The sequence below is a fragment of the Uncinocarpus reesii genome, genomic scaffold, assembly GCF_000003515.1.
Source record: "Uncinocarpus reesii 1704 scaffold_4 genomic scaffold, whole genome shotgun sequence".
NCBI lineage: Eukaryota > Fungi > Ascomycota > Eurotiomycetes > Onygenales > Onygenaceae > Uncinocarpus > Uncinocarpus reesii.
The window spans coordinates 1,858,959-1,885,849 of NW_003052497.1; the positions used below are offsets into that span (position 1 = coordinate 1,858,959).

At 48.5% G+C, this 26,891-nt stretch overlaps 11 protein-coding genes across 11 annotated transcripts; 4 read left to right on the forward strand and 7 right to left on the reverse strand.

The window, feature by feature from the left end:
* Positions 1 to 401: 401 nt before the first annotated feature.
* Positions 402 to 2,596, forward strand: UREG_06756 (protein NPL4; the record flags this gene model as incomplete). The annotated part of the gene is made up of 4 exons (XM_002583743.1): positions 402 to 503; positions 598 to 728; positions 761 to 2,270; positions 2,330 to 2,596. The coding sequence occupies 4 exons, from the start codon at positions 402 to 404 to the stop codon at positions 2,594 to 2,596; spliced, it is 2,010 nt and encodes a 669-aa protein (XP_002583789.1).
* Positions 2,597 to 3,862: 1,266 nt separating this feature from the next.
* UREG_06757 (uncharacterized protein) lies at positions 3,863 to 4,804 on the reverse strand (the record flags this gene model as incomplete). The annotated part of the gene is made up of 1 exon (XM_002583744.1): positions 3,863 to 4,804. The coding sequence occupies one exon, from the start codon at positions 4,802 to 4,804 to the stop codon at positions 3,863 to 3,865; it is 942 nt and encodes a 313-aa protein (XP_002583790.1).
* An 876-nt stretch (positions 4,805 to 5,680) lies between these two features.
* On the forward strand, positions 5,681 to 6,543 carry UREG_06758 (NAD(P)H:quinone oxidoreductase, type IV; the record flags this gene model as incomplete). Its single annotated transcript, XM_002583745.1, has 4 exons — positions 5,681 to 5,707; positions 5,768 to 5,853; positions 5,925 to 6,321; positions 6,442 to 6,543. 4 exons carry the CDS (start codon positions 5,681 to 5,683, stop codon positions 6,541 to 6,543), a joined length of 612 nt encoding a protein of 203 aa, XP_002583791.1.
* Positions 6,544 to 7,798: 1,255 nt separating this feature from the next.
* On the reverse strand, positions 7,799 to 9,273 carry UREG_06759 (uncharacterized protein; the record flags this gene model as incomplete). Its single annotated transcript, XM_002583746.1, has 4 exons — positions 7,799 to 8,182; positions 8,244 to 8,794; positions 8,845 to 9,121; positions 9,178 to 9,273. 4 exons carry the CDS (start codon positions 9,271 to 9,273, stop codon positions 7,799 to 7,801), a joined length of 1,308 nt encoding a protein of 435 aa, XP_002583792.1.
* A 2,251-nt stretch (positions 9,274 to 11,524) lies between these two features.
* UREG_06760 (uncharacterized protein) lies at positions 11,525 to 12,280 on the reverse strand (the record flags this gene model as incomplete). Its single annotated transcript, XM_002583747.1, has 1 exon — positions 11,525 to 12,280. One exon carries the CDS (start codon positions 12,278 to 12,280, stop codon positions 11,525 to 11,527), a length of 756 nt encoding a protein of 251 aa, XP_002583793.1.
* A 469-nt stretch (positions 12,281 to 12,749) lies between these two features.
* UREG_06761 (uncharacterized protein) lies at positions 12,750 to 13,898 on the reverse strand (the record flags this gene model as incomplete). The annotated part of the gene is made up of 3 exons (XM_002583748.1): positions 12,750 to 13,441; positions 13,512 to 13,746; positions 13,806 to 13,898. 3 exons carry the CDS (start codon positions 13,896 to 13,898, stop codon positions 12,750 to 12,752), a joined length of 1,020 nt encoding a protein of 339 aa, XP_002583794.1.
* A 1,038-nt stretch (positions 13,899 to 14,936) lies between these two features.
* On the reverse strand, positions 14,937 to 16,047 carry UREG_06762 (uncharacterized protein; the record flags this gene model as incomplete). The annotated part of the gene is made up of 3 exons (XM_002583749.1): positions 14,937 to 15,233; positions 15,301 to 15,841; positions 15,896 to 16,047. 3 exons carry the CDS (start codon positions 16,045 to 16,047, stop codon positions 14,937 to 14,939), a joined length of 990 nt encoding a protein of 329 aa, XP_002583795.1.
* Positions 16,048 to 16,744: 697 nt separating this feature from the next.
* UREG_06763 (uncharacterized protein) lies at positions 16,745 to 17,077 on the forward strand (the record flags this gene model as incomplete). Its single annotated transcript, XM_002583750.1, has 3 exons — positions 16,745 to 16,845; positions 16,871 to 16,895; positions 17,021 to 17,077. The coding sequence occupies 3 exons, from the start codon at positions 16,745 to 16,747 to the stop codon at positions 17,075 to 17,077; spliced, it is 183 nt and encodes a 60-aa protein (XP_002583796.1).
* Positions 17,078 to 19,141: 2,064 nt separating this feature from the next.
* On the reverse strand, positions 19,142 to 21,408 carry UREG_06764 (uncharacterized protein; the record flags this gene model as incomplete). The annotated part of the gene is made up of 2 exons (XM_002583751.1): positions 19,142 to 19,298; positions 19,361 to 21,408. The coding sequence occupies 2 exons, from the start codon at positions 21,406 to 21,408 to the stop codon at positions 19,142 to 19,144; spliced, it is 2,205 nt and encodes a 734-aa protein (XP_002583797.1).
* A 2,601-nt stretch (positions 21,409 to 24,009) lies between these two features.
* On the forward strand, positions 24,010 to 24,899 carry UREG_06765 (uncharacterized protein; the record flags this gene model as incomplete). Its single annotated transcript, XM_002583752.1, has 2 exons — positions 24,010 to 24,303; positions 24,522 to 24,899. 2 exons carry the CDS (start codon positions 24,010 to 24,012, stop codon positions 24,897 to 24,899), a joined length of 672 nt encoding a protein of 223 aa, XP_002583798.1.
* Positions 24,900 to 25,556: 657 nt separating this feature from the next.
* Positions 25,557 to 26,575, reverse strand: UREG_06766 (uncharacterized protein; the record flags this gene model as incomplete). The annotated part of the gene is made up of 2 exons (XM_002583753.1): positions 25,557 to 26,026; positions 26,077 to 26,575. The coding sequence occupies 2 exons, from the start codon at positions 26,573 to 26,575 to the stop codon at positions 25,557 to 25,559; spliced, it is 969 nt and encodes a 322-aa protein (XP_002583799.1).
* Between the last annotated feature and the right edge of the window lie 316 nt (positions 26,576 to 26,891).

Below are 26,891 nucleotides of genomic sequence, written 5' to 3' on the forward strand. Positions count from 1 at the left end.
GAATAGTAGGCAAATTAGGAACCGTCAAGAGAGCCTTGTTAATGCAGATCGGAATATCCTATCTTTATCGTTTATCAGACTTTTGTCGCCAGTAAACCAGTAAAGGATTTGGTTTGGGATGGAGGGGTTGACACCCCAAACTGAGTGGACGGCTTCGCCGGTGATGGGCAAATGTTGTTCCTGGAGAAGCTTCGAGCTGGAGCATCATGTCATGATGCGCCAGTCCCCAAGCATCAAAGACCTTTGACCACAATAACTCTCCCATTTAAAGGCCCTGGGTGAGCGAGGTTATAGAAATCGAGTTATCTTTCATCAATATTGCAAGCCATCCGAGCCAACTACCAACTGAAATGCACGCTCTCTAAAACAGCCGACTCTTTCGTCATTCCAACCTCCCAGCCATGGGGCCCACAAAGAACCTCCTCCTCCGATTTGAGAGCCGGAACGGACAGTTTCGCTTGACTGTTGAACCTTCTGAGCTTTTCCCAACTTTATTGCCTAAGGTACCACTTTACCCAAACAGGGATTATTTCTGTTAACCGTTGCGGGAGTTGGAAATGAGGATCTGGGCTAACACGCGTCTCTTTTGTATGGTAGATCCTTTCGAATTTACCCCAGAACGTTGATCCGGGTTCTATCACTTTGTCGAATCAGCCCATAGGAACCGGCGGTGAGGAGAGAAAGATAAGCTCGCTAAATGGTGTTGCGATACAGAGGGTTGGCCTAAAGTAAGCTATATCCTGGCGTCATGCGGTTTTAGGCTTCGAGTGGAGAGTAACAGAGGCGGAAAACCAAGGCATGGAGATAAATTATATGTCGGCTATAGCGAACAATCGTCTCTCGCGAATGGCGATGCGAAGTCAACCTCTGGAGCCTCACAAAATATTTCACGGCGGTTAAATGGGGCGGCGGTCCCGCAAGAAGACCGGCCAGTAGCTCGAGCGCCATCGTCTCCAACCGCTGTTATCAAAAATCCATGGGAAGTTGTTCAACAGTCTGCACTGGATGATCGACTAGATAAGAAAGATGGCAAGATACCCAGGGGACGAGATCTGAAGATGTGTCGCCATGGTTCAAAGGGAATGTGCGATTATTGTATGCCCTTGGAGCCGTATGCCCCGGAATATTTGATGGATAAGAAGATTAAACATCTATCCTTCCATTCGTATCTGCGAAAGGTCAACTCATCGAAAAACAAACCAGAACTGAAAAGCTCTTATATGCCTCCCCTCACAGAGCCTTACTACAGGGTACGGAAAGATTGTCCTTCCGGGCATCCTGCATGGCCAGAAGGGATTTGCACAAAGTGTCAGCCAAGCGCCATCACGTTACAGCCACAAGAATTTCGAATGGTGGATCATGTTGAATTCGCTTCGCCAGATCTAATAGATTCTTTGCTTGATTTCTGGCGGAAATCGGGTGCCCAGCGACTGGGCTTCTTATATGGCACATATGAAGAATATTCCGAAGTGCCTCTCGGCATAAAAGCAGTTGTCCAGGCCATCTACGAACCGCCCCAAGTTGACGAAGTAGACGGAATTACTCTCCGGGAATGGGAGAATGAGCAAGATGTGGATCAGGTCGCTAAGCTGTGCGGGCTTGAAAAGGTGGGCGTTATTTTCACTGATCTTTTAGACTCAGGACATGGAGACGGAACCGTTATATGCCGGAGGCACATCGATTCCTACTATCTCTCCTCACTCGAGGTAATCTTTGCGGCTCAACTTCAAGCGAGATACCCGAAGCCAAGCAAATGGAGCGAAACCGGCCGGTTCGGCTCTAACTTTGTAACGTGCATTCTGAGCGGAGATGAAAATGGTGCTATCTCCATCAGTGCATACCAAGCATCAAATTCGGCGGTGGAGATGGTGAGGGCGGACATCGTTGAACCTTCCGCGGACCCATCTGTGATGCTCGTCCAGCTTGAGAGCGAGTTGGAAAATGCAGATACTGGCACAGTACGCTACATTCCAGAAGTCTTCTATAGGAAAGTCAATGAGTATGGCGCGAACGTGCAAGAGAACGCTAAACCAGCTTTCCCCGTTGAATATCTCTTTGTGACTTTGACGCATGGTTTCCCAACTGGGTCTTCCCCCCTATTTACTGATAATACATTTCCGATTGAGAATCGAGAGGTTATCGGGGAGAGTCAAGACATTCGGAGAGTCGCAAACAAGCTTTTGTCTCGCACAGACCCTGATTCAGCGATACGCGCTGTGTCTAATTTCCATTTGCTCTGCTTCATGCATGGGCTCGGTATTTTGACTAAGGTAGAACGATGACTCTCTATTCGACGTGAATCTCCCTTCGCTAATACTTGATGCTCTAGGATGAGGAGACCCTTTTGTGCACTGTCGCCCGAACTCATGACCCCGCCGATGGCGTCCAGTTGATTAACACATCGGGCTGGGCCACATTGGTGACCATTCTTCAGGAGAGTGGTGAGCAGCCCCCCAAGCGCTCTCAGCCATTCTGGCAAGCTGAGAGTTCTACCCACTATCACCACCATTCTCACCATGAACCCTTTAACCCCAATCCTCCCTGTCCTGATGATGGTCAGCTTGCTAAAAGGTTTAAGAGGGCTAGTTTAGAATAAAAAAAATATTCGTTGTCTCCGGTGCCTGCGATGCTAGTCTCTCATACCGTTTCCTCGAGCCCCATAAAACCACCTCTCATCTACCATGCTCTATCTAAACCCGATCTAGATCCTGGCCTCATGTGGATGGATATACGTAGCATGGGCAGAATGGAATAACTACTATTTTTATGCTGGGATTTTAGTGAACTGAGAGGGGCCAGGCGACGGAAAGCATAACTGTGAGTTGGCTAGAGTGGCTATTGGGTGGTTGGTGTATTTACGTGCATACACACATAAAATCGATTGACAAACTTGGCTACAGATGGTCTTTCTTCACTGTTTCTCCTGTGGGATGGTATCAATCCTCCTTTGCGATCCGGTAACTAGAGCCGGCCACCAATGTTAATCCATACTTGCTTTATGGATCTGGCACGCTTCAGTGGGTCTATTCGATCCGGCCCTCCAGCCCATCCGATTGAGAACTTGAAGACTGACAAACGGTGGCTTGCTTGCTTGTCATGGATCTGTTTGGATGGTGCTTTGCTCAGCATTCCCCTCCGTGTTGCAAAGCATGCCTCGCTAAAACCAGCAATAGTGCTGCGAAGAACATGGTTTGAGCTGTAATGTCAAGATGTGAACTTGACTGCCTGTAGATTTGAATGGAATTTTTTCAACCGCATATATTGTAACTACAAAGGCAGGGGGGACATTCTTGCGGCTGGTCATTATATAGTTATTCTCCATTGATCAAAAATGGAATTACTAATAACTACTCTGGAGCCAAACAAACCAATTCAGGGTTGAACAAACTGGAAGGTAAGTAAGACATTTTCCAGCATATTAGAGGCTGAATGATGTAGGAAGTGATTTGAAAGTGAGGAGCAGGTTAGGACTTCAGATCACTGGCAAGTTGAACAGGAAAGCAGACGTTGAAGCCGTTTATGAGATAGAAATATCAAAAAGCATTTCAGGAGATTTCGAGAAATAAGAAAATAAATTATGTATTGCAGAAAGGGAACAGATAAGACTATATGATCAGAAAAGACAACTCCAGCAACTAGTATCTACCTCTTTCCATAGAACTCATGTAAGGGACGTGATGCAGAGCAGTGTGAGCTGTAGGAGGAAAGCCAACATGCCTTGACAAATGCTGTTTGTTGAAACTGAGAATGGCCCCCAAACCTAGGGGATTTGATTGACTGTTGGGCGGATGGACGAATGTCTCCTGTTTTTACTCATCGGTGCTGTCCAGCTGCATGGCTACAAACTATTATACTCAAATCTTCAACTATCCTTGACGTGCTTGGTATATGCGGCCATTTTAGCTCCTACTGCCTGCATCACAAACCTCTGTCTCATCCACTCCGGGATCGCACTGACAAAGGCATGCTGAATCGCATGTGGCCAATACCCCGTGATCGTCCCACTGCCGTAACCGACGTTTTTCAGAGCCGACCGTGCAAACTCTCTTCCAGTAGGGACGAAGAAACTCGGCGGCATTCGATAGCTAGCAGTGTGCACTTCCCCAACGATGAGGGTGACGACATCAACATTCTTCTTCTGCATCTTCAGCTCCATGCTCAACGCGGCGGAAAAGCCCTTGATGTATCCCTTCGTAGCGCTATACGCAGTAACAAAAGGGATCCCCGGGGCAGAGAAAGAGCAAATGTTGAGAATCATGCTGGGGCCATTCTGGCGGAGTTGCGGCAACAACGCCCGCGTCAGCTGCGTCATGAACCGGGCATTGACGTTAAGCACGCGGTCGAGCTGATCGCTTGTGCACTCCTCATAACTCTTGAATGGATTCTCGGCGGCACCAGCTGAGCCCCCAACGTTGTTGATTAGAATCGTCAGCTTCACATCTACCAGGTCTCGTACAAGCTCATCAAAGACTTCTGGAGGAGTTGGCAGCGCCGCATCGCAGATAAAGGTACGTATCTGGGCGTCGGGAAATTCGTCCTTGAGCGCATCTTGCGTCCGCTGGAGCTTCTGTTGGTTTCTGCCGTGCAAGATAACGCCGAAACCTTGTCGACAGAGTTCGCGTGCGAATCCCAAGCCAATGCCGTCTGTGGCTCCCGTTATGAGGGCATAGGCAACGGTGTCTTCGCGAAGGTATTTGGAGAGGCGGGAGGGGCGGACGTACTCGAGCATGATTGACGAGACTTTCAAAAGGACGCAGCAGACCGTAACAGCGCCGATGCAGCTCAGCGCTTTACCCAGTGCCATCATGGAGTGTTAACAGTCGAAAGCGGGCCTCGTGTGAAGGTCGATTGGTGAGACTGTCTGCTACAAATGCGGGTTAGTGATGGTTGATTGATGAAACTCGGGGGTTTTGCATCTCCTTGCTCCAGCTTGTGTAACTCAAACAGCAGCATGGTAGCTCCATCATTGATCAACTATTGGGTTAAAGTTGGGGAACTGGCCTGGTTGTGCTGGAAGTTCAATGAGAGTTGCAGTTGGCTTGTTGGACTTTGTCCAGCTGGAGGGCGCTCGCAGCATTAGTTACAAGAATGAGAGTTAGTTACTTCATCCTGGAAGAAATCGACAGGGTATTCTGCAATCACTCATCAGCTGTCAGCAATCACCAACCGCTGTGCTGCACATGCATGTTCAATAGCCGTGCGTGGCGTTTAACACTCTCGCAAACGCCTTTGTCAGCTTTATCTCAGCATCAGCATGGAACACTGTGCCACCCGAGATGGATTCTCCCGTTGCTCCAGATGATACCCCACCAGGCCCCAAGAATAGGCCATCTTTACTAATACTGGGCCCTGTGCTGCATCGGCTGCGGGCTGTCCGTCTCGCCGTGCCCGAGAAGTCCGTTTTGTCAGGCTCTCACAAGCCCTTTTTCCCTTGAACCTAGTTAGATGCGGAATTGGGAGCATCGGGGGATTTCTCAAGCTCCCGGTGCAACTCTGGTCCAGGGCGAGCTTGTCTCCCCAGGCACGTCATTGACTTGCGAGTATATATACCGGCCTCCCCATCCCACTTTCACCATGGCCAGATATCGGGAACAACTCAATTGCCCTGTGTTCACCTTCTATCCTTTCTTGAGACACTTCCCTAGCCTTTACACCAACTCAATTGCACCTCTAGCTCACCATGGCGCCTAAAATCGCAATTGTTTTCGTGCGTGCTTCCGTCCCTGCTGGGCGCACTTGACCATCACCGCTGACTGTGGACGCTTAGTATTCCATGTATGGACACATCCAGAAGCTTGCTGAAGCTGAAAAGCGAGGTATTGAGGCCGCCGGCGGTACCGCTCAACTATACCAGTAGGCCCCTCCCCATCACCAAACACGCAGCGAACTTGTTGAAAATACCTGGAACCTAACATCCTTGCCAGAATCCAAGAAACCCTCTCAGATGAAGTCCTGGCCAAGATGCATGCCCCTGCCAAATCCCAATACCCCATCGCCACACCTGAAGCCCTCTTGGAATACGATGCTCTTTTATTCGGCATTCCCACTCGTTACGGGAACTTCCCCGCTCAATGGAAGGCCTTTTGGGATCGGACCGGTGCTATCTGGGCCAAGGGTGGTTACTGGGGTAAATACGTCGGCACCTTCGTTTCTACCGGAACGCCCGGAGGTGGCCAAGAGTCCACCGTCATCTCCGCGATGAGCACCTTTGTTCACCACGGAATGATCTTCGTCCCACTTGGGTACAAGACTGCCTTCCCCCTTCTCTCCAACCTTTCAGAAGCTCGAGGTGGCAGCCCCTGGGGTGCCGGGACTTTTGCTGTAAGTAATTCCCATTCACAGGAGCTGGCTTTTTTTCGCCTACACAGGCCAGAGAGCAACGTGTTGGCTTCTGTTAGCTCTGTTGCGACCTTGACAAAACTAACTGCTTTTCCATTTCAGGCTGGAGATGGCTCTCGACAACCTTCTGCGATGGAAATCGAACTTGCAGAAATCCAAGGCGCAGCATTCTATGAAACTGTTGCCAAGGTCAACTTCGCATAACCGTGTAAAAGCCCAATCACGGTAGAAAGAGAAAAACTAGAGACTGCTCCATCCCAGCAATTTACTCTGACAAAGGGAATAGATCTGCTGCCTCTGAAGATGATGAAGATATTGAAAGTGGTCCTTGCAAATTACCAAAGCGCCATGTTATACAATAATTGCCATCGCATGCAACTTTGGGGAATTAGGTACATATATTAGCTACAGAGTAATCAACGATCCTTTCCAATCAAATTACAACATATATACTCATTTGAATCAATTCACATTTGCAAAGGAGTCCACGATTGTCCAATTTAGTTCTTCAACTACAGAATATAGAAACAAATCAAGTCAGTCATATAAGTTTTCTATTTTTGTTTTAAGCGTTTGCAACCCCGAAATTCTCCGATATAAATAAGGAAACAAATTACGGCTGGGCTACGAGGTTCTTACCTTACTCTCCCTGATTCCCGGTGTTTCTCTGGCCCCAAGGCGGGATGATTGCAAGGATAGCTGCGCTGGAGTAAATCGTTTCCACGGAGGCCTCGTTGCCATAAATCATGCGGGTCAAAGCTTCCTCTTCATGCTTTGGCTCGTTGACCCAATTAATCCCGCCAACGTGGAGGTTCGGCCATTTGTCCTTGAGAATCTAGTCACAGTTAGCGAATTTACCAATATAGCGCCCGGTGTCCATTGAAATATCACATACAGGCCCCAGTGTTGAGTCGTGGCCATGGTTTTGCGTGGCCTTAGAATGAAGCTCCGTTCCCACGACGTCTAAATCCGGCCCATTGATACCAAGGGGTACCCGGCCTCTGTACAGGAGTTTCCATCGTGCATGGATATTTTGGATATCATTTGCACTGCAGGATAGGTGGAGATACTTCAATTTTAGGGCTCCCTTTTTGGGTTTTTTGGAGTTGTAGCCGTAACTGGGCATATATCCTGTTTTGGCATATTCTTCAACGGAATATCTTTCGTACGACTCCCAATCATCAACTAGATCGACAACCTGGCAAAGCAATGTATATCAATTCTACTAGCTCAAACTACAAATGCATTGGAGACTGACCTGAAGAACTGGCAGGACTCGAACCAAAAGCCCAAGGGTGCTTAGCACCGCGTACAAAGCCATATCCGCACCCTTGAGTTTTCGAGGTAGCAGAAGCTTTGCCTCTTTACTTGCGTGGGGATAGGAATGGGAACAGTAAAAGCCCAGGATGCCTCCTACTTCAGAGTCAGCTAAAAATCATTGCCATACGCCAGCAAACTGCTAACCTTCATTCATAAACTCCGGGTTTTGAAGCAAAGATTTCATTTCCCCATACACCGGAAAGCTGCGAGGCTCCACTAGTGGGTTAGGCAGTAAACACCCCCCAACTGGTTCAGTAACATATAAATTGTACGTCAAAGTCATCCGATAACCTTTGGTAACGCGCTCAATCTCGTGTTCACAATCACTGTAGAAAGCGGCCCATTGGATATGCGAAGAGCTTGCATTATCCCAAACGAACTCTACGCTCTTTCCTTGGTGTCGGACAATGAGGGTCCCGCCTTCGTGGGAGGATGGAAGGCAGACGACCAAAGACCCAAACTGATCTGGTGAACGGGGAGTGTCAACGTGTGCACGGAATAATCCCGAGGGGCCAGAGTAAATCTGTTAATGTTAGCCATCATTGACTTTGTTCTTTATTTCTAGCGGGGGGATGCGAACGTACATTTAGTTTATAAAGCTCGGCTCGCACTCGACGGAATTCCAAAGTATTCTCCTGGGAGGAATTGATGTTTGGCAGTAGGGTCTGCTCAATGGAATCCAAAATACCAAAATCAGCAGGGTGGAATGTGGAACAGAAACGGTCAGCGTCAAGTTTTCCAGCATGGCGATAAGATGTATCGAGTACGTCTTTTTGCCCGAGACCAAATGTAGCCGGCGAGCAATCCTTGACTAGTTGTTGAAAGGAGTTAGAGCTATGCCCTTCAGGCATCAAGGTTCTGTGCAAAGTAGCATCCTCTGAAGACCAGTAGAAAGTTATTGGCGGTGATTGCCGAAGGGGGTTGCGCTTATTCTGCGACCGAGCAATTGCAATCGAGCCCCCACAAGTGAATACTGCTTTAGACTGATTCTCCTGGATTATGTCCTTCAATCCATCAAACAGGGATGAATCCATCTTTTCTTCGGAATCACTGTTAGCAGCTATTTCCGCCAAGTCTTCTGGCTTGATTTCCCATACGAAAGCGCTCCGAAGCTTTTGGTAAATTTCATCATCGTCTACAATAGTTAGCACTAAGTCCCCCGAATAGCGTTCGAACAGGACATACCAGTCACCAAGGTGTACCATTGCTCCCAGCGACTAGCTAACTTATCGCTTAGAAACTTGAACTTATCCTCAGTTGTCACAGGCTTTGGGAGTTCCTCTTCGTCATACTCTGGAACGAGGTTATCCAGATCAGCTAACAGCGTGTCTTTAATCATTGCAAGTTGGTCCTGATCGACATCTCTCTGGCAGTAGTCGCGCCATGGGCAATATAGTTCTATCCCTGGCAGGTCCAGAAGCTGGGAGAAAAATTTATCGATGCAAGCATCAATTTTGCAATCCTAAACAATATATCTAGTTAGTGAAACATGTATAAAGGCACACACAAAACACTTACCTTGGTCATGGTCTTCTTAATAGCCTCGCATAGCTCCTCTGGGGAGAGGGGAAACCCTCCAGATTGCTCAGGCTCCACCGTATGCTGATCCGACATGATTAACAACTAGAAATGGCAGTGTGTGACGGCAATTCTCGTATCTCTTGACTCGGAATAACAAGCACTTTTCACGATGGAAAAAGGTATCTGGTTCTCAACTGAGATCTCGAAATTCTGAGATTAAAGAGGAGAGATCTTCACATTTATATCTTTTGAAATGGGTTGAGCCCCTGGGATTGCCCCCTTTGCCGATGAGCGTGATAGACCATCACAATCACCTTTGATTTTAGGCAACTATGGACCTGCATAGATTGGCGACGGTAGTGTCCTTTGTGGGGATGAACAGCTCGAGAGGTTGGGTCAAGCATCAAGTCAAAAGCAGCAACATTGCATGTCCAGTCAATTGGTGCCTATTTTCTGCTTGTGTCTCCAAGAATCTTTCAGGCAACATTCTTGGGATGCAGCTTTGGCCAGGCTGGGCCAACCACATTTCTGCATTCTGCTATCTGGAGTGGACAAATCTGCAACTTTTCTCTTCTCTCTTGAACCGTGTGCAGTAGTTAGAAATGCATTGGCGGAGATTCCTTTGAAGTCCACTCAAGGTCGTTTCCCACGATTAGCGGGTTTGCTGGTCGCCCTGTAGTTACTCCGTACACAGTTATTAGTTAACAGATCAAAATTCCCCCATTCGGATGCCGGCATTTCGTAGGGCCGAGCAACAGTCGCTCCGCTACGGAGTAGGCCGAATTATTAACTACCCTCAGGGACAAGGAATTTCCTGCCAGCATGGAACGGGAAAGTAATGTAGTTCCAGCTAACTTGCTGTCAACATGAGCTCGCAAGGGGAAAAGAAGTCTACAGCGCCGGATTGTAACTAGATCCCGCTCGGACAACTGGACCCTAAACACTCCCCTGTGCCTTTGTCCATCTGTCTCTTCCAACAAGAACCGTACTCAGCACCATTGCACTGTTCACAAATAGAGGAGACGCGTCAATCCAACCCACAATCGACCCTGGAATAAAAATGTCGCACCCATTCACAACTAGATTTCGTATCAGGATGGAGCACGGCAAAATTTCCCCCTCGTTGACATGGCCCCGTGCTTTTACTTTTCCGTGGCCATTGACTGTTGATCCATTCGTTTTCGCCCTCGATTTCGGCGATCCGCTTTTTGGCCGTTTTGTCGGTGCATATTGGAGCTTCAGAAGCTGCCAAATGTTGCCCAGTGCTGAAAATAGTATTGCGTAGAACCAGAACTTGTTGGCTTCAATGAGCACCTTGTTGCTCCACTGCGTTGAATAAACGCCCAAGGCGTCAAGCTGAAGGCGGTACTATATCAGCTACACCGTCGTTCAAAGACGTCCGCTCCACGTAGGGCTTCAAACTAAGAGAGGCTCAATTGCTTGGAAAGCCATACTCACAATGGTGAAAGCCTCCAAGAAAAGAAACATTCCAAACGAGCTCAGAGAGCACACTTCAAGGCTGAGGGCTATCCGTCCACGACTAGAAACGGCCTTGTTCTGCCCATTGAACGTATCCCACGCGTTCTGGAAAAAAGTAACGAATTGAAAATAGCGAAAGTATCGACGTCCTAGTCATGATTTAGCATGAGCATCCAAGGTGAGTCGTATGTACGCAGGGTCAAAATACCCAACGAGAATTGATTTCCAGCAATCCTCCATTTGGCGGCTTCACTCTCGCCAATGAAGCTCCATGCCGCTAAGAACTGGGAAACCGCCTGTAGTAGTCGCAGTATGTTTTCAATCCCAGGAGCTGTGCTCGCATAATGCGTGAATTGGGAGAGTAGGTTGGGCTTTTGGTTGGACATTGATACGAAGAACGTGAACCTTGGGGAGGAATTGGGTCACGTATCTGAATTGTGAAAAAAAATACCAGTCAATCTAACTAGAATAAAGCTTTTCAGTCTCAAAATATCTTGTCTGGAGCTAGGAGAATCGAATTGTGAATTTATTTGATTGATGGAGGCCAAAGTCTGGATTTGAGGAATTGCCGAAATTGCACCGCATACGGAGAGTCCAACTCCACCCGCCAAACCCCCTCTTCTAGACTCCGTAACTCGGGGTAAATCGCCGTAGGAATAAACGGCTTATATAGCTTTGGACTATAGGTATATCGAACAATTGAATTCGGGAAGTGATATAGCTGGGTATCTTCAGATCACGAAACCAGACACAAGAAATACAATGCAACAACCAACGCCTTTCAACGGAAAGCCCAACAAGTAACGCCACATTCATGCAGCCCATTTCAATATCAGAAAAGAGGTTATGCCACGCTGTCGAATTATCACCTCTTCCCCCGAAACCTTCCGCCCATAAACCGACCACCCCGACCCCGATTTTCCCTCCTCCATTCCCGCTCCCTCTCCTCCTCTTTCTCCTGCTCCTCCCGAATTCGAGCCTTCTCCCTCTCAATCTCCTCCGCAGACTTCTCCACCCTCACAGTAGGCTTCGGCAAATTCTCCGGCCACCGCGGGTGCGCACCGTGCGCACACGCTCTCCCATCGGGGCAAAACCCAGCCAGATAAAACGGACAAATCTTCCTCCGCACATGCTTCTTCGCACACAGCGGTCCCAACGGACAGAAGCCCTTCTCATAATGCTCGCAGGATGGTAGCTTTGCTTCTTCGGGGACATGTTGGTACAGGCAATCATCGCCGTTTGGACAGTAGCCGCTCCGCGAGAAGGATTGACACTCCGGCATGCGGCGCAGATTGTATTCGTGTAGATATTCGCATTTTATGCCCTTTTTGCATAGTCCCTTTAGGTAATGTTTGCAGACCAGACTGCCGTGCGTAGACGATGGCGCGATAGCGGGCGACGTCGCTGTTGAGATTCGCGAGGGTGTTGGGTGCCGGTCGGGACACATGGGACCCAGGGGACAGTGCCCTTCGCGATAGGCCTTGCAGACGGGGACATCGGAGGCGAGACCAAAGCCGAATGTCTTGCGTAGGAACGGGCTGAAGGCGAATCTGGTGAAATTTGGATCGCGCGGATTGTCGGCGGACACAATCCGGTTCACGACACTATGGACTTCTGCCATTTTGGCGCAAAAGATTTCCTGCAGATAGTGTATAATTCCGTGCAGTGAGATAGAGAGATAATAGCAAACTTCAGTGTATGGGTGAAGTAGTTGGAATTTCCTGAAAGTCATAGCTATCAGGCCGGCCTGCTTACATAAGTTTATTAGCCATGCATTCACACTCATGTATATTGTTCGCTTCAATCACATTATTGACGGACGGATGAGCTATATTCTATAGACCCAGCGTTCTGGGAGATTCCCTACGTCCATAAAATCAATAAATCCAATCTATCAGCGGTTATGTTAGCGTAGCATAAGTTGGATGATGCCCAAATACGCCAGCCGGCTCTTGTAACATTATGTTTATCCTAAACAACTCAATGAATTTTCAATTGATAATGATACCGACTCTTTTGAATTCCTCTGACTTGCAGTTGCAAACCAGGGCGGCCAATTCCTCACCACATAGACGTTACCAGCCATCTAACTATGGTTTGCTGTATAAATCATGCAAAGCGCTGTACCCTGTGGCGACCAAACTCCTTTTCCCAACAGCATCAGCGGCAATATGCCAATAAAACAAACCTCCAAGACACATATCTTTCACGAACTTGGCCTTGTGCCCCACCGTTTTCGTTGAATCGTATGACACGAAACCCATGTTGCGGTCTACGCAATATGCCGCACACAAGCAGTCGTCTTGTTGCTCTAGGCATCCCGGCAGCGGAAGGTCACGGTAATCAAACACGATTTCATCTTCATTCGTTCCATCTCTGATGCAGTGAGGCTGCCCAATATCCGTTGTTCCCGGAAATGCTCTCCCGTACGCGGGAATGCCGAGGAGGATTTTGCTCGGAGGAACGCCTTGGGCCAAAACATATGACACGCCCGAGTGGCAGGAGATTTCGGCAGCCTCATGATGCGGAACTGCAGGCGAGAACAGTTGGGATTGATGGCCGCTGTTAGGAGCCCAGGGGCCAGAAAAATCATAGGTCATAAGGTTGATCAGATCAACGTAGCATTGGGCATCACTAAGGTTGATGTGTCTCAAGGCCCATTCTCCGGCAGGAAGCGCGGTGGTGAGTGTGTAGCAAGACCATGGGAGGGCTTCGCGTAAAACACGAAGAAGATTGACGTAATTTTCTCCCTGCTCGAGATCAGAAGGGTGCTCCCAGTCAACTATACGGTGTGTTAGCTTCGGCAAAAAATATTTTTTGCATGGTGAATGCTCAAGGGAACATCGCCGTACTATCAAGCCCGTCAAGACCAAACTTATCCACCAGGTCCTTTGCACTCCGCACGAAGTTACCCAACGCTATCGGGTTTCCGGCAACAGTCGCGAAATGCTGGCTACCCATCCCACCCCCGCCAATTGAGAGTAATACCCTCAGGCCCGCATGCTGGTCTTTCAGCTGAGCAAACGCTCTAATACACCCATGTGTCCCATCCACAGGCATCTGCTCATCTGCCCACTGATCACCGACCTGAAAAGTCCGTCAACGAGTCTATACTACCCAGGCGCACAAAACGAAAGTGAACTAACTCTGACGGTGCCATCTGGATTCACCCTAGAGTAAAGAAAATTAACATCATCCATCTGCCCACCCTCAGCTTGCACCGAAAGAAAACAAAACATGTTTGAAAAAGAGATGGCCTAGCAGCATTTGGGCACTGGGTTCGGGAAACGGCTCCACTAGGCTAGGTCCCATACCATGCAAACGCATAAAAAACATGGCTCACGCATCCTAGCGTCAGCGAAGACGGAGGCTGTTTCTTATAGATCCTCCAGCTGGGATAGTACACAGCATTAAAGTAGATGGAGATATCACTGGGTATCATCTTATTATCAGACTTGTTGGTGGCACCATTGATTCCAAGGGGCCATGGACCGTAAGTAGGTCCGTATTTGAACATCCTGCATCAAAAATTGAGCTTTTGACGAGCGCTGTCTAGAGGAGAGAGGTAGCATGAGATGTGGTTGAAATGCTTTGCGGCGCGATTGTTGTGGATGAAAGCTGCATGGTATGGCAGGAGTGATGCGTCTTTCTATAACTGGCAGGCATGTAACCGTGCTTTCTAATAAGGTTTTGATCCAAATCCATTTTAGGTTCGTCCCAAAACAGATTAGCGCCTTGCTAGCTTCTTCAGCGCGGATATAGATGTCGAGTTGAATATGCGGGCAATAATATAATGTGGGAGTCAAGTGCGATCAGGTAAATGGTCAGTACTCCGTACTTAATACAATGTGCCTCCGTTATTACGTGTCCTTATGTACAGTACATTCATCAAAAGTATTCTTGCTTCATAGTATCTCCATACACCTCCATGCCCTGGAGATCACCAAGGCTGGGCAGACAGTAAACCAGATGGGGTATTTCAATGCAAAAAGAAAAAAAGGAAGATAAGAGAAATCTCATCCAGCCCAGGTGGAAAAGTGGGCTAAATCGTCAAGCATATGTCAGGAGGATAATCATGGGATGCTCGGAGTGAATGCTCCGCTCCTAAGCATAGGTTATGTAGTTAAAGCTCTGATTCCCAAAAAAGAATTATACGGCATTGTTTTGAAATGCGCCGCAAGACATATCGGAAGGGAAAAAAAGGAGTAGTTCGCATCCAAAGCAATGGAATATACACGCGGTAGCCACAAATAGGGAACCAAGAGAGCATGGATTCCTTAGGATCCCAGTGCAGCTCCAACGTTCAACTCCACATGTAACTTGTTCGAGGCCAAGGCCTTGGAATAGTAGGGGAGATCTTCACCGTTATAAACCGCCGAGTCACCGACGATGTCAATAGGGACAATGCCGTTTCGGTAGCGCGCGTTTCTGCCAGCGATTAGGCCGAGGACTTGCGCTTGGTCGACCTTGGATTTCATTTCAATGTTGTTGTCGCCGGGGCGGATGACGACGTTGTTCATGAAGGATTTGCCAATGTCTTTCCCATCGACAGAGAGGCTGAGGGTGAGATTGCCCTGAGATTTGTGTTAGTACACGTTTTCCGATTTACCGTTGCTTGACGCAAAAGAAGCGGTTCCTTACCATAGTCAGAGTCATCACGCTGGGGTTGGGAATGAACACGTTTCCGCGCATGTTGTTTCCGTCGTCGTCTCGGGGTGTGATCTCAAACTCCGTCACGTTAAAGCCCTTAAGGCCATTAAGACCCTTCATAGTCACGGTCTTGTTGTAGGTTACAGTGGTCTTGGGTAGAGATCCTTCCTTCAACCCGGTTTCACCGAAAACGATCATCGAGACCTCTTCCTGCTTCATGACGGCAAGCGAGTATGCGGCGAAAGCATCGCCATTGGGCAAGTCCACATCCTGGTCGATCTTAGCAACCGCACCGTCAACGGCCTTGACGGCTGGAACGTTGAGTTTGAGGAATGGCTCGTCGCTGTTGGGGAGGGAAACATCCGCGTTGAATGCGTCAAGATTTGGGTGGTATTTGCTCTTGGAGCCAATGACCTGGGTCAGTCTGATGTGGAATGAGTCTGGAGATGGGTCTGTGATTTCCATCTCCGTGATTTCGAGGGTTGATCGGTTGACATCTCGCTGGGCGATGTTAGGGTATCCAACGTAGATTCTATCTCGATGATCAGCAAACTGTCCCCGTGAGTGGTTTCGAACGAATACCTACACAGGCAGAATAACGACAAGCAGGACGACGATGAAGCCGATGACATAGGCCCACCAGAACCGCTTGCAGTGTGCAGCGCAACCACGCTTCTTAGTGGGAGGTGCGGCGGTCTCGACCGCATCGTGGTGGCTCTTATCCAGATTATCGGACATGCTTGATGCGTCTCCTTTTCCTCTGTCCTTCTTGCTCAACCAAAGAATTGCTTCAGGAGATCCCTACCAGGGTCGCGGAAGCAAGCTCTATTTAGAAGAGGTTGGATCGATCCGACTAGGGACTCTCTCCTATCCAGTCGCACAGCAGGAAGAGTCAGTCACACATGCTTGGAGCAATGCCAATATATAATGAACGCAAATCAATGAGTTGCCGACAAGTTAGTCGCCCATGTATTTAGAAGACCAGTGTCCCCTGAAACGTGTTTCAATGGCGGATGATTCCGAGTTGACAAATGCATGGGGGTATACCCTGCAACATCCCAGGGAGGAAGAGAAACCATACCTTCAGTCCACTCAAGCGCGAAGGTATCCAAGCACGTTTTGCACAAGAAAAGTCCCACAGACTAAGCTTGCAAACCCCCTTTGGATATAAGAGAGCGATGGAAGAGAAACGAGTCGCAAAGCAGGCGGAGAAAGGGAGAGAAGAGTCGAGGATGGAGGGGAGGGCGGACTGGTGTATTTAATTAATCTTATGCGTTGGTAATATTGATGTACCTTTTTTGCTGGGAGGCGAGATCCATCTCCAGGAAAGAAAAAAACGAAGCCGTCCCCATCTTGTATTTAATTCCTCCCCGCCTGATAATTCTCCCCAATATTAAATATCCATCTGGGTCCAGGAGCAGCTCTGCCTGCTACCATGGGTCCGCCCGTTTCTTGCTCCTTTTCTTCCCCCACCCAGCTCTCAACCGCGCTGCAATTCAGCCGGCTACGAATAAATAACAATAAAATGATTTGCTGGTATGCACTCCGTACTTTTCTCCAGGGTTTCTGTTGGTTCTGGATCGACGGTACGGGGGTAAGCTTCCTTCAGCAAGAAGTTGGCCATCACATGTTGCTGGCCACTTATCCGCGGTCCAAGGGCTCGAGTGCGCGCGGGCGTCCATTGGCTGGCGTGCTCTGCAATGTCGACCAGGGAGTTTGGATCTTGTTCGCCGGGGATCCAGCTGTGGGGGAGACGCAGAAAGGCTAAAGGGAGGGAAGAAAACTTTGCAGGGTATTCTGGAGCAACAGTTGTGGAGAGACAGTCCATCAAAGCGTGACTTTTTCTCGCCATCGTGTCTGATTAGTTCGCGATTTGAGGTCGCACAGCAAAGACACTGGGAAAGCGACGTCGAACATGATTATCGCTACAAGTCACAGAGAGCAGTCAGTTCAGCCAGCACATGTCATTTGCCATTTGGTTGACTTTCAGCCGAGATCGACGAGCGGCGCCCAGACAGACGCTTAGCCAAAAGCCACCAGACAGCACAAGACAGGTCGTAATGGAATTGCAGGGGAGCAAGACTGCTTGGTTTCTTAATATTAATTGACTTTTGAGTTCCCTCAAGGCATTTCCGTGGTTGAGGCCGTGATGCGAGCCTGGAACGCGAAATAAAATATTTACTGCATAAAGGTCGCCACTCCTCGTTTCCCTTCATGACTCGAAAAAAAGAGTATCGAGAGCACAGTCGGCGTTTGCCCCCCCAAGACCAGATTGCGAGACGGGACTCTGAAGACACATGATGCCATGCATACGATGGAGCCGGCCACGATAGTCAACTCTTAGCTCGCTGCCCCTTCTCCGCAAGTTCGTCGAGCTAGTCTCACCCTGCCCGTGCTGCTGATTCAGAAATAGCATACCCGATTTCCAACGTCTTTCGACCATCGCCAATATGATTTATTTTCGGAACAGCCAGCGCCCTCCGTTTCACCATCTCCTCATGTTCTACTTCTGTTGGTGGTGGGAACGGGAGCGAACTGCTTGTGTCGCCACCAGCTGAATGGCGAACCCTCCGTTTCGATGCCGCGATTGGATGGCGGAGGCACAACGAAGGGGACGATTTGGGAACAGGCAAAACAATAGGAAGGACCCTGTCGGAGATATGCAGATACACATGCACTCTGTCCAAGCTGATTTGAACGACCGTATAATCTTCACATGGCTTCTGTAGAATCTAGACGACTGAGATCACCGATGATACTCGACATCTTGAAATGTATTCCAGTAGAAGATGAACATGAACATGTCCATAACCCCTTGATCTGCAATATGATCATCCTCTTCCCATATGGCAATTTCAAGTTCCATCCCATCCTCCAAACCTCCCTCCTCAACCTTTCCCCAGGTTTAACACGGATAAACTTTCTGATATACGTGGAGCATACTCCTCATAAAACAACCTGCTCCAGACCCCATATTTCCTACTCTCCCCGTGGGAACAAAATAAGGCTTTGTTGTCTTGGAAAAAGAGCTCCAGGTCCGGGGAAAGGCAGCTGTCACATGTTGTGAGATGTAGGAAATAATGCCGACGATGGACATTGAAGCGTGCCCTCACCCCACCAAAAATCCTTCCCCTCCAAAAGTTCCCTTTCATGAGCTTGATATCCGCCTTAATTTCATCATAATCAAAGGGAACGTGGATGACAGAAGATTTGGCCGATCAAACCGCCCTGTCTCCTCCGGCCATCCTACAACGGAGATGAACCGAAGACCGACACATGAACAGATTTAGAATACTTCTTCCATTCCAAAGGGCCAGAAAAATAAGGAAAAGGCTCAATTATATAATCTTACAGACTTCGCATGGCAGTGCAGACAAATGCATGCGCCAAACGCTTATTAACAAACGCAATATAAAGATAATAAAAACAGCCCAGGCACGAATCGAAGGTCTCAAATCAAGAGGAAAGCAGCCCCGGCTTATCACGAATCGAAAGCGTCAAGAAAATAGAACATTGGAAAGCATAGCTTATCATATCCGCAAAGGAACAAAGGGAAGATGTTGGCACGAGTGTCTGACTGGAGGTATGATTCCTGCTCATAAAAGGGTGGTGTGAGTATTAATAAACCCTCCACTCTGTGGAGGTAGGTAAAAGACGTCGGTGAAGCATAGAAGAAGAGGAACGGGGGATAATCAAAGTGAACGGAAAGCATGAATAGAACTGATATCAAAATTGCCAGCAAAAATGAAGAGTTAAGGTCTGAAAACCAATCAATACTCGCCGTAGCAGGGAAGCGAAAATGTCTGAAAAGCAGACGATGTGATATCATGTATCAACCATCGTGAGCGCTCGACTTTTTCCGACCAAAGATTGATCTGGTTCGGGACTTGTTCCGAAGCGGCTTCTTCTCTGAGGGTGCTGTCGACTTCACACTCGCATTGCGAGGTACGGGCTTCTCGTCGTCGCTCATGTATTTGTCTTTGTATATCCTATCAATGCCACATTGGTAAATAAAACAGATTCAAAGAAGGGGCAAGATAGGGGGACGTACCAGCTAATCCCAACTCCGCTCATGCCCTTCGCTTCGGCCATTCGATAGTATTTGGCTGCCTTCTTCAAATCTTTCTTGCAACCAATACCCTCCGCAAAACAATATCCAGCTTCCGCCAGGGCGTCGACATCGCCCCATTGACCTGCAATTTCAAAACACCGTCGTGCTAGAATCTTATCCTGATCGACACCCCACCCGTTGAGGTGGCTGACTCCAAGCTCGTAGATAATAAGGGCAAACTGCGCCTGGCGGGCTTTTTGTTCTTGGAGAGCTTTTCCCTTGAGCTGCAAGTTTGCGGCATCTACCTCCTGGGTAATATCTGCAACTGAATTTACCGCCTTTCGCAGCCATTCAACGCCTTCTTGCTGGTTCTGGCGCATACCCCATCCATGCCTGCAAGCCAATGCGTACATAAGCATCCCAGTTGGGTGGTTTTGCAACGCTGCCAGTCGTAGATAATATGTTGATTCCTTGAACGATCCGTTTTCATGGCAGGCGATCCCTTTGGCGACATAGTCATCTGCAGTTAACTCAGTGGGAGCATCATCGCTTTCGTTAGGTTTGCTTTCCTTCTGACTGGTATGCGGACGAAGGGTGCTGGTGCTACGTGCAGAGGTAGATTTAGCGTCGTCTTGATCAGCGGAGTTTGGCATTTGTTTGGCGCCAATACTGGGTGTTCTCAATGTCAGCACCTCTTGGGTCTTATCATCAAACGAGCGTCGCACTGGGGCTGGCAGTGATTGGCCCATATGATGGACACTTTTTGCCGGGGAAGCCTTCTGTGATTTTGGTGAGGACGTAGGCGGCTGTGCTCTTGTTGGAGGTGGAGATGGCGTCCGCTCGAAATTCTCGCGAATAGCACTTGTTGGAGGAGACTCAAAAAGAGGCTCTTGCCATTCGAAATGGGGGGTTTGTAAGCCAGAGAAAACGATTGAGTCTCTGGAAAGCTCTCTCCCACGAGGAAGCGAATATTTTGCGTATGTATAGGTAGCGGAAGTGGGAGGTTCATCGGTGGATCCGGGTGCTAACGGAGACGGTTCTGTAATCTTGATGGGTGCAGGTCGATTTTCTCGGGCCTTATTTCGAGGTGGTGGTTCGATGGGAGGCTTCATTTCCGGAGTCAATGGTGAAGGAAGCGATACGCTCGTGCTAGATCTACTTAAAGGCCTAGAGAAGTTGAATGAAGGCCGCTGAAGATTGTAAGGCGTGGATCTTTCCGATGCTGGTGACGGCGAGCGTGGATGTGGGCGAGTGAAGTTGGACATTGGCGAGTGAGGCATAGAAACACCACTACTCGACGACAGTTTCCTTGGCTTGGAAAAAGTAGAGCCTGCATTGGAACTGGGATAGTAGTCATCGTCGGAGCTTTCTAGGTGTGAGAAACCTGGACTGCTGGCTGATCTCGGCAAGTAAATTGGAGGCGCGAGTGTGTTAGACTTGGACCTCGACGGAGAACCATTCAGTGATTTCTTTTTTGATACGGTCACTCCAATTCCAATCAGCGGTTTTTTTTCACGCCCTGGACTAGTGGTATCCATGCTTGAGCCCAATTCACTATACTCGTCTGGGAATTCAGCAAAGTGCTCCTTCGAATTAGAACGGCTGTAAGCAGCATTTCTCTCGCCTGATCGCGGATCTCTTCCCTCATAGCTAGTGGGCACACCACTTAACCGCGGGTGCTGAGACTGAGGCCTGACTTTAGGTTCCTCCACTGACGGATTGTTATGCTCTCGAGTGGCAGGATTCACAGGCGCCTTCGCATTGTCGCGCCGTCTCTCGTCAGAAGCCGATCGAAAGTAGCCTGGTCGCGGTCGAGACAGGGATCGGGCAACGCTTGCTGGTGGAATGCGACTCATCCGCCGACCAGCTTTCCTCGACTGATCGAATTGCTTTGCTAGGAGTCGACCTTGAGCGGCAAAGGCATCCAGAGGTGAAAGCGCCGGAGGGACTTCTCCATCGTAGTGCTCAACACGCGGGGGAGTCAAGCGGTCGCCAGGACTCATACTGCCAGGGCTGGCTTGTGATTCTGAAGGGTCATTGCTGGCCATAGGAAATGTATTGGATATAACCAAGAAACTGGACGTCTGTGCCTGCTGTAATCGTTCGATTAGACTGTGGGAGCCAATTTCATTGCACTCATCTAGTTATGGAGGAATGCGAGGATGCGCTAAGGAGGAACTGACTAGCGATAGTACGGTGATGGTCAAGATGTGACGTCTTTTGAGAAACGAGGACTGTGAGGCAGTAGTCAAATGAATGGAAGAGGCCTCAGGCAACAAGAAAAGGGCGACTCTAGATACGAGCCAGCAAAAGAATGGATTATAAGAGTCATACAGACTGGGAAACTCCGCAAGGACGGTGTCTTCTCGCAACACGAGAGGAGTGAGAGGACGTCTGACAGTTAAACACGGTGATGGCGATGGATGTTTGACGTTCGCCGTCTCCCACCTCGTCGTCTCCACCGCGCATCCTCAGGGGCCAGACTAGTGAGAACCAAGCCAAGTCAAAGCGTGTCGCTCATTTCATTCTTCACCAATTAATAAATGGGAAAAGGAAAGAAAAAAGAAAGAAGCTTGTCAATCCAAAAGGCGCTTCCATCATCCCACCCACTCCATTATTAGGGGTTACAGCCCTGTGGTGGTTTGCCGCTCCCTCGCAATAGAGAAACACGGCTGGGAATATCAGACACGAGAGTCTCAAGATTCCAACACGAAATCAAGGGAATCCGTTTCCGTCTCACCTGTGAATCGACAAGATCCAACGCCGCTTGCGATCAGACGGCTGAACGCCAAAACAACCCTCGAGTCCACTTCCATTAGAGGACCAAATAAACGATATTTTTCTGGCTCTTTGGTCCAGGAACCGAGTTAATCAGGTCTCCAGTTGAATCCGTGGTTCTTCAGATGGTCTCGACCTCGCAAATTTTTCTCTGCCATGTTTGCTAGGAACCCCTGCCTAACACTCATCTTCAGGAGATGTTTCTCAGGCGTGGATACTGACTGATCTGTCACACAACTCCGGCCGAAGCACATAACTACCGCAGATGACCAGACAACGCCAGGTGTCTACTTCGTATGGCCATCATGATGCTTACTCGGTAACTGCAGCTCGGTGCTCATAAGCTCAAAGCTCTTCCAAAGTCGTGGGCCAACCCACTACTCGCAATGGGTTATACTCTGCGTATATCAACACAAATCTGCGGCAAAAATGATCACGCGGCATCTCCATTTTGGTGGATGTCAGTTTATTATTAAATTTCAACAAATGCTCTAGTTAATCATTGGAAATTCCTTCCCAACTGCCTCCGAAAAGCTCTCCTATATTCTTTCCGTCCACCTGCAAGGATGCCTCCATGAGGACATACCACGACAAGTTTCGTTCTTGCTGACCATTAGGCCCACTTCCCCAATTGCCTGCCCTAACTGGATGATGATACCCTATGATAGCCGATATAACACTTGTTTTTGATCAATGAGCCGCGCAGTCGCCTCTTCTCTTGAACAAGGATGAAAGCTATCCCGGGAATCAGTTAATATTGATACATATAAAATTGGTGAATCTAAAGGTTGCTTTTCTGCGGATATCTCCTGATATGTTCCAAACAGTCCTTTGCCTAGTGGCTCACATTTTGGATGTTTTGAAATAAATCTCATCTAGAGAACATGTCAGCCACCGGTTCTGCGTACATGGTGTGAATACAGGCTATGGAGAACCTCTGACAGTGGCATTTGTTTAATTGATAATGTGATGCGGATACGTGGTAGAAGTCCGGTGTTATCAAAACAATTAGATCCCGGGGATCCATCTCTTCAAATGACCGCATGCAAAGCGGTTGATTTTCAACGTTCTCAAATAGTGGGCTTTATCTCAGCTTTGTTTCACCCCGCAAAGGGCCGTTTATTAGGGAATTCGAAGGCGTCAGTGCATGGAGACTCGGCACCTGGTTCACAGGATTTCCGGAACTGAGCAACCTTCATTGATTTATCAGATTTGGTTGTCCGCATGTTCAAGGATCAATGGTGCTCGACAACCCACGGATTTGATCCAAACCAACCCAGCAGCTATGTAATTCACGGCGCATTGTAGATTAGACTTCGATCCATGATGGCCGCAACCGGGGCTTAACTTTAGCCAGCCAGATAGAGCCACGGAAATCGATGTCGTTGAAGAGGCAGCGTTGCGCCGTTGACTGGGGTGTCTACGTAAAATGAGCAAAGTTGCTTAGTCGGCGTGGCTTGGTGCATCGTCCAACCATAGCAAGCTTTCGGCGTGCATCTTACCTTCTCAGGAGCTAAGCAGCCTTAAGAACTAGCTATGGAAGGGGAGTTGAAATTATCACACGATGAAAGGCTACACGACGTTTCCATTTGACTTCACCCCAGTCCCAAGGAAGGTCTGGGACCACAATCCAGGGGCCAGCTGAAAACCGTTGATAAGAGTCAACAGAGCCAAAAATGAATGCCTCTTCATAGTCAGGTATTAAAACCTGGCGTCATGCCCATGGTGACTCGACGGTCTTTGACCATCTTCCCCAGATTCGCATCCTGATTTCTCTCCTCTCTGAACAAATATCGTTGATCGAATCTATCCTCCTGCGCAGACACGGCCGTCGACTTCTGGACGAGAGAAAGCTCCGCTACAACGCCAACATGGCCCGCTCATTCAATACGCTTATGGGCGCGGACCACAGCAACGACAGCCTCTTCTTCTTCGAGACGTCCTGGCTCTTCACCCCCTTCGTATTCGCTGCCCTCCGAGGGCTCGTCGCGTTCTATACTTTTTTCACCATCTTCTTCATCTTTGGCTGGAGGGGCACTCATGGCGACAATATCTCCAACAAACAGTCGTTCAGCTATTTTACGAACTTGACGTATTGGGGAATCGCATTCTACTTCCTTGTCGCCTCATTGCATACTTTCGTCTACGCTGCAAGAGGTCGGTCGGTATTTTTTGACGGACTGCCGAGATGTTTCCGCACGATGCACGGCCTGTTCCGTACGACGGTCATCAATTTCCCCTTTATAGTGCTGATTGTGTACTGGGCTCTATTATACGATGGAACTTGGTATCCGGTGGTGTTCGACGCATGGACTAACGTTAGTATCGCACTGTCCTCTCTTTTCCATGAGTAGGACCAACTAACCCGGAATTTAACATCCAGGTCTCCCAACATGCCATGCCTCCTTTATTCTCCCTTTTCGAAATCATTTTCTCGACTGCCCCGAACTCGCCGGTTCTACATCTTCCCTTTCTCCTCCTTATCCTCCTCCTCTACCTCGCTCTCGCCTATATCGTCCACGCAACCCAGGGATACTACACGTACTCCTTCCTCGATCCTGGTAACAATGGTGAAGACAGCAAATCTGTTGCAGGATATTCGTTTGCCATCGCTGCCGCGACAATTGGAATCTTCTTTTTTGTCAATTTGATTTCGTGGATTCGTCTGAGATACACGCGTGAGAAGACGAAAATGGCGAAGCCTATGCCGCGCAATGGCTTGACTGAAGCGGAGATGGGGATGATGGAAATACCAAAATGATGCCGAACCGGATAACAAACGGATGCATTGGGAATTGGGTTGGATTTTGGGAGTGATTTGTTTGATAATATTCAACTGCATAATTTGATCTGGGGTCTGCGTTCTGGCGAATTCTCGAATATTGTTCATTCAAGCGTGCCGATGCCCTTAAATGGCTTCATAATAGCGTTATTTTCCAATCTGACAATTTTGCATCATTTCCTCAACAGATTTCCAACTAATTAAATCCATATTAAAATGACAAGTTCATCCAACTGGGTTGTGAATCGACCCCATTCGGGGAATTCTAGCTCCTGGTTAAGCATCATGGCGCTCGAATTGCTTCAAGCATTGGATCTGATCCCTATATATTACTTGCAAAACATAAAAATAAAACTGCTATCTGGGGCTGGTGGAAACGATAGTCCATCAAGCGCGGAGTAGTTATCCAAGGACCAACGGGTGCTTCCGGCCGCGGTTTCTCCGGCGCCCGAAACATCACTCAACCTCAACACAACAGATGGCTAGGAATTCACTTTTGAGGGATGGAACTGAACTGAGCACAATGGTATGTAGCTAATTGCTTTGGATACGTCGTGCTATTTGACCCGCCCTAGCCAGGATTATACCCCAAGACTGAACAAAAAGGCATTGATCGCATTCAGCCGCTCAGCAAGTCTATTCCTCGACTAGAACGATCGACTTCAGCCAGACTCTCCGGTTTTCATAATCCTCGCCTGTACTCGTCCCATATGCAACAACCGCAGGCTGAATGACGGCCAGAATGTTTTTCCCGTCGAGGCGGGTGTCGCCCTCGTCCAGTTTCTGGAGACGGTGTGCAACCGTGATAGACGAGTCCACTTTAAATCGATTTTCATGACCTACTCGCATATGCGTTCGTTGAGTCCAAAGACGAGCAGAGATTTTAATAGCGGTTGAAAAAAGGGAAGCAAGTGATTCATATCTTTTCCTCGACTCTTCTTTGCCAACTCCCCGGAGCATTAGAGACAGCGGGCCGTCGATAATTCTCCACGCGAGGCGATTGCTGGCATCGTCTCGCATAGCAACAACGTCATCCGCTATAGGTCCCGATGCACTGAGCTGTCGGAGCGTCCCGGATCGCCAGAAATGGGCTTGTCGCTCGTCGACTGAAGGGATGTCAGCTTGAACAGAATCTGCGGTTTGACGGCTTGCTTACCAAGTCGCAAGTCGTCATACAAATTTTGCATATCTATGGCAAAGGGAGATTCACTCCTGACACCATTCGTGTACTCAGTGCCGGTCTGGCTGACACCACGCAAAAAGTGAAAAGGGCGATGGAAGTTGGAGTAAATCAGATTTTTCGAAACGATGGCCTGTATCAAAAGAAGAGGCGCTTTGTTTTTCCAACCGTTGACTATTGCGGCAAAATCTTGTTCAGAAAGACCGATTTCTCGCAACTCGTTTACAATCCAAGCTATACGATCACACGGCAAATTTTGTACTATCGAGCAATCCTCAAATGCGTACGTTTTAGCCCAGTGCCTTATCCCGGCTTCAATTTTTTTGAGCTCGGCGCGGATGGCAGTATCCTCCAGAGGCGCCCACTTGCCGGTGTCCATGTTTCGAAATGCACTCTCTTGAGCAATCCGGACTTGTTCTGCGCGCGTCTCGCTCTCGTCTCGCAGGGTTTGCAGCTCCTTGGTCAATTCCGTCATTTTGGATGTGAGACTTGCCACTTCCTTTGCCCATGAGTCCTGACAGGCAGCAATGGATTCCTTTCGGATTTATGCCGTTAGCGTCGGTAACTTCTGGGGCTGCGAGCACTTACATTCAATATCATAATGTATTGATTTTTTTCGGAAAGAACTCTGTTGAAGTTTTCGTTTTGCTTTTTGAATTCCATTCTCCCCTTACTGAGCTCGAGCTTGAGATTGAAATTCTCGACTTCCTTTTGCAACTCATGATGTTGGTCGAGTTCCGTTTACAGGACCAATGCCTTGTGTATCTTCGCTTGTCTGCATATTATCTTCT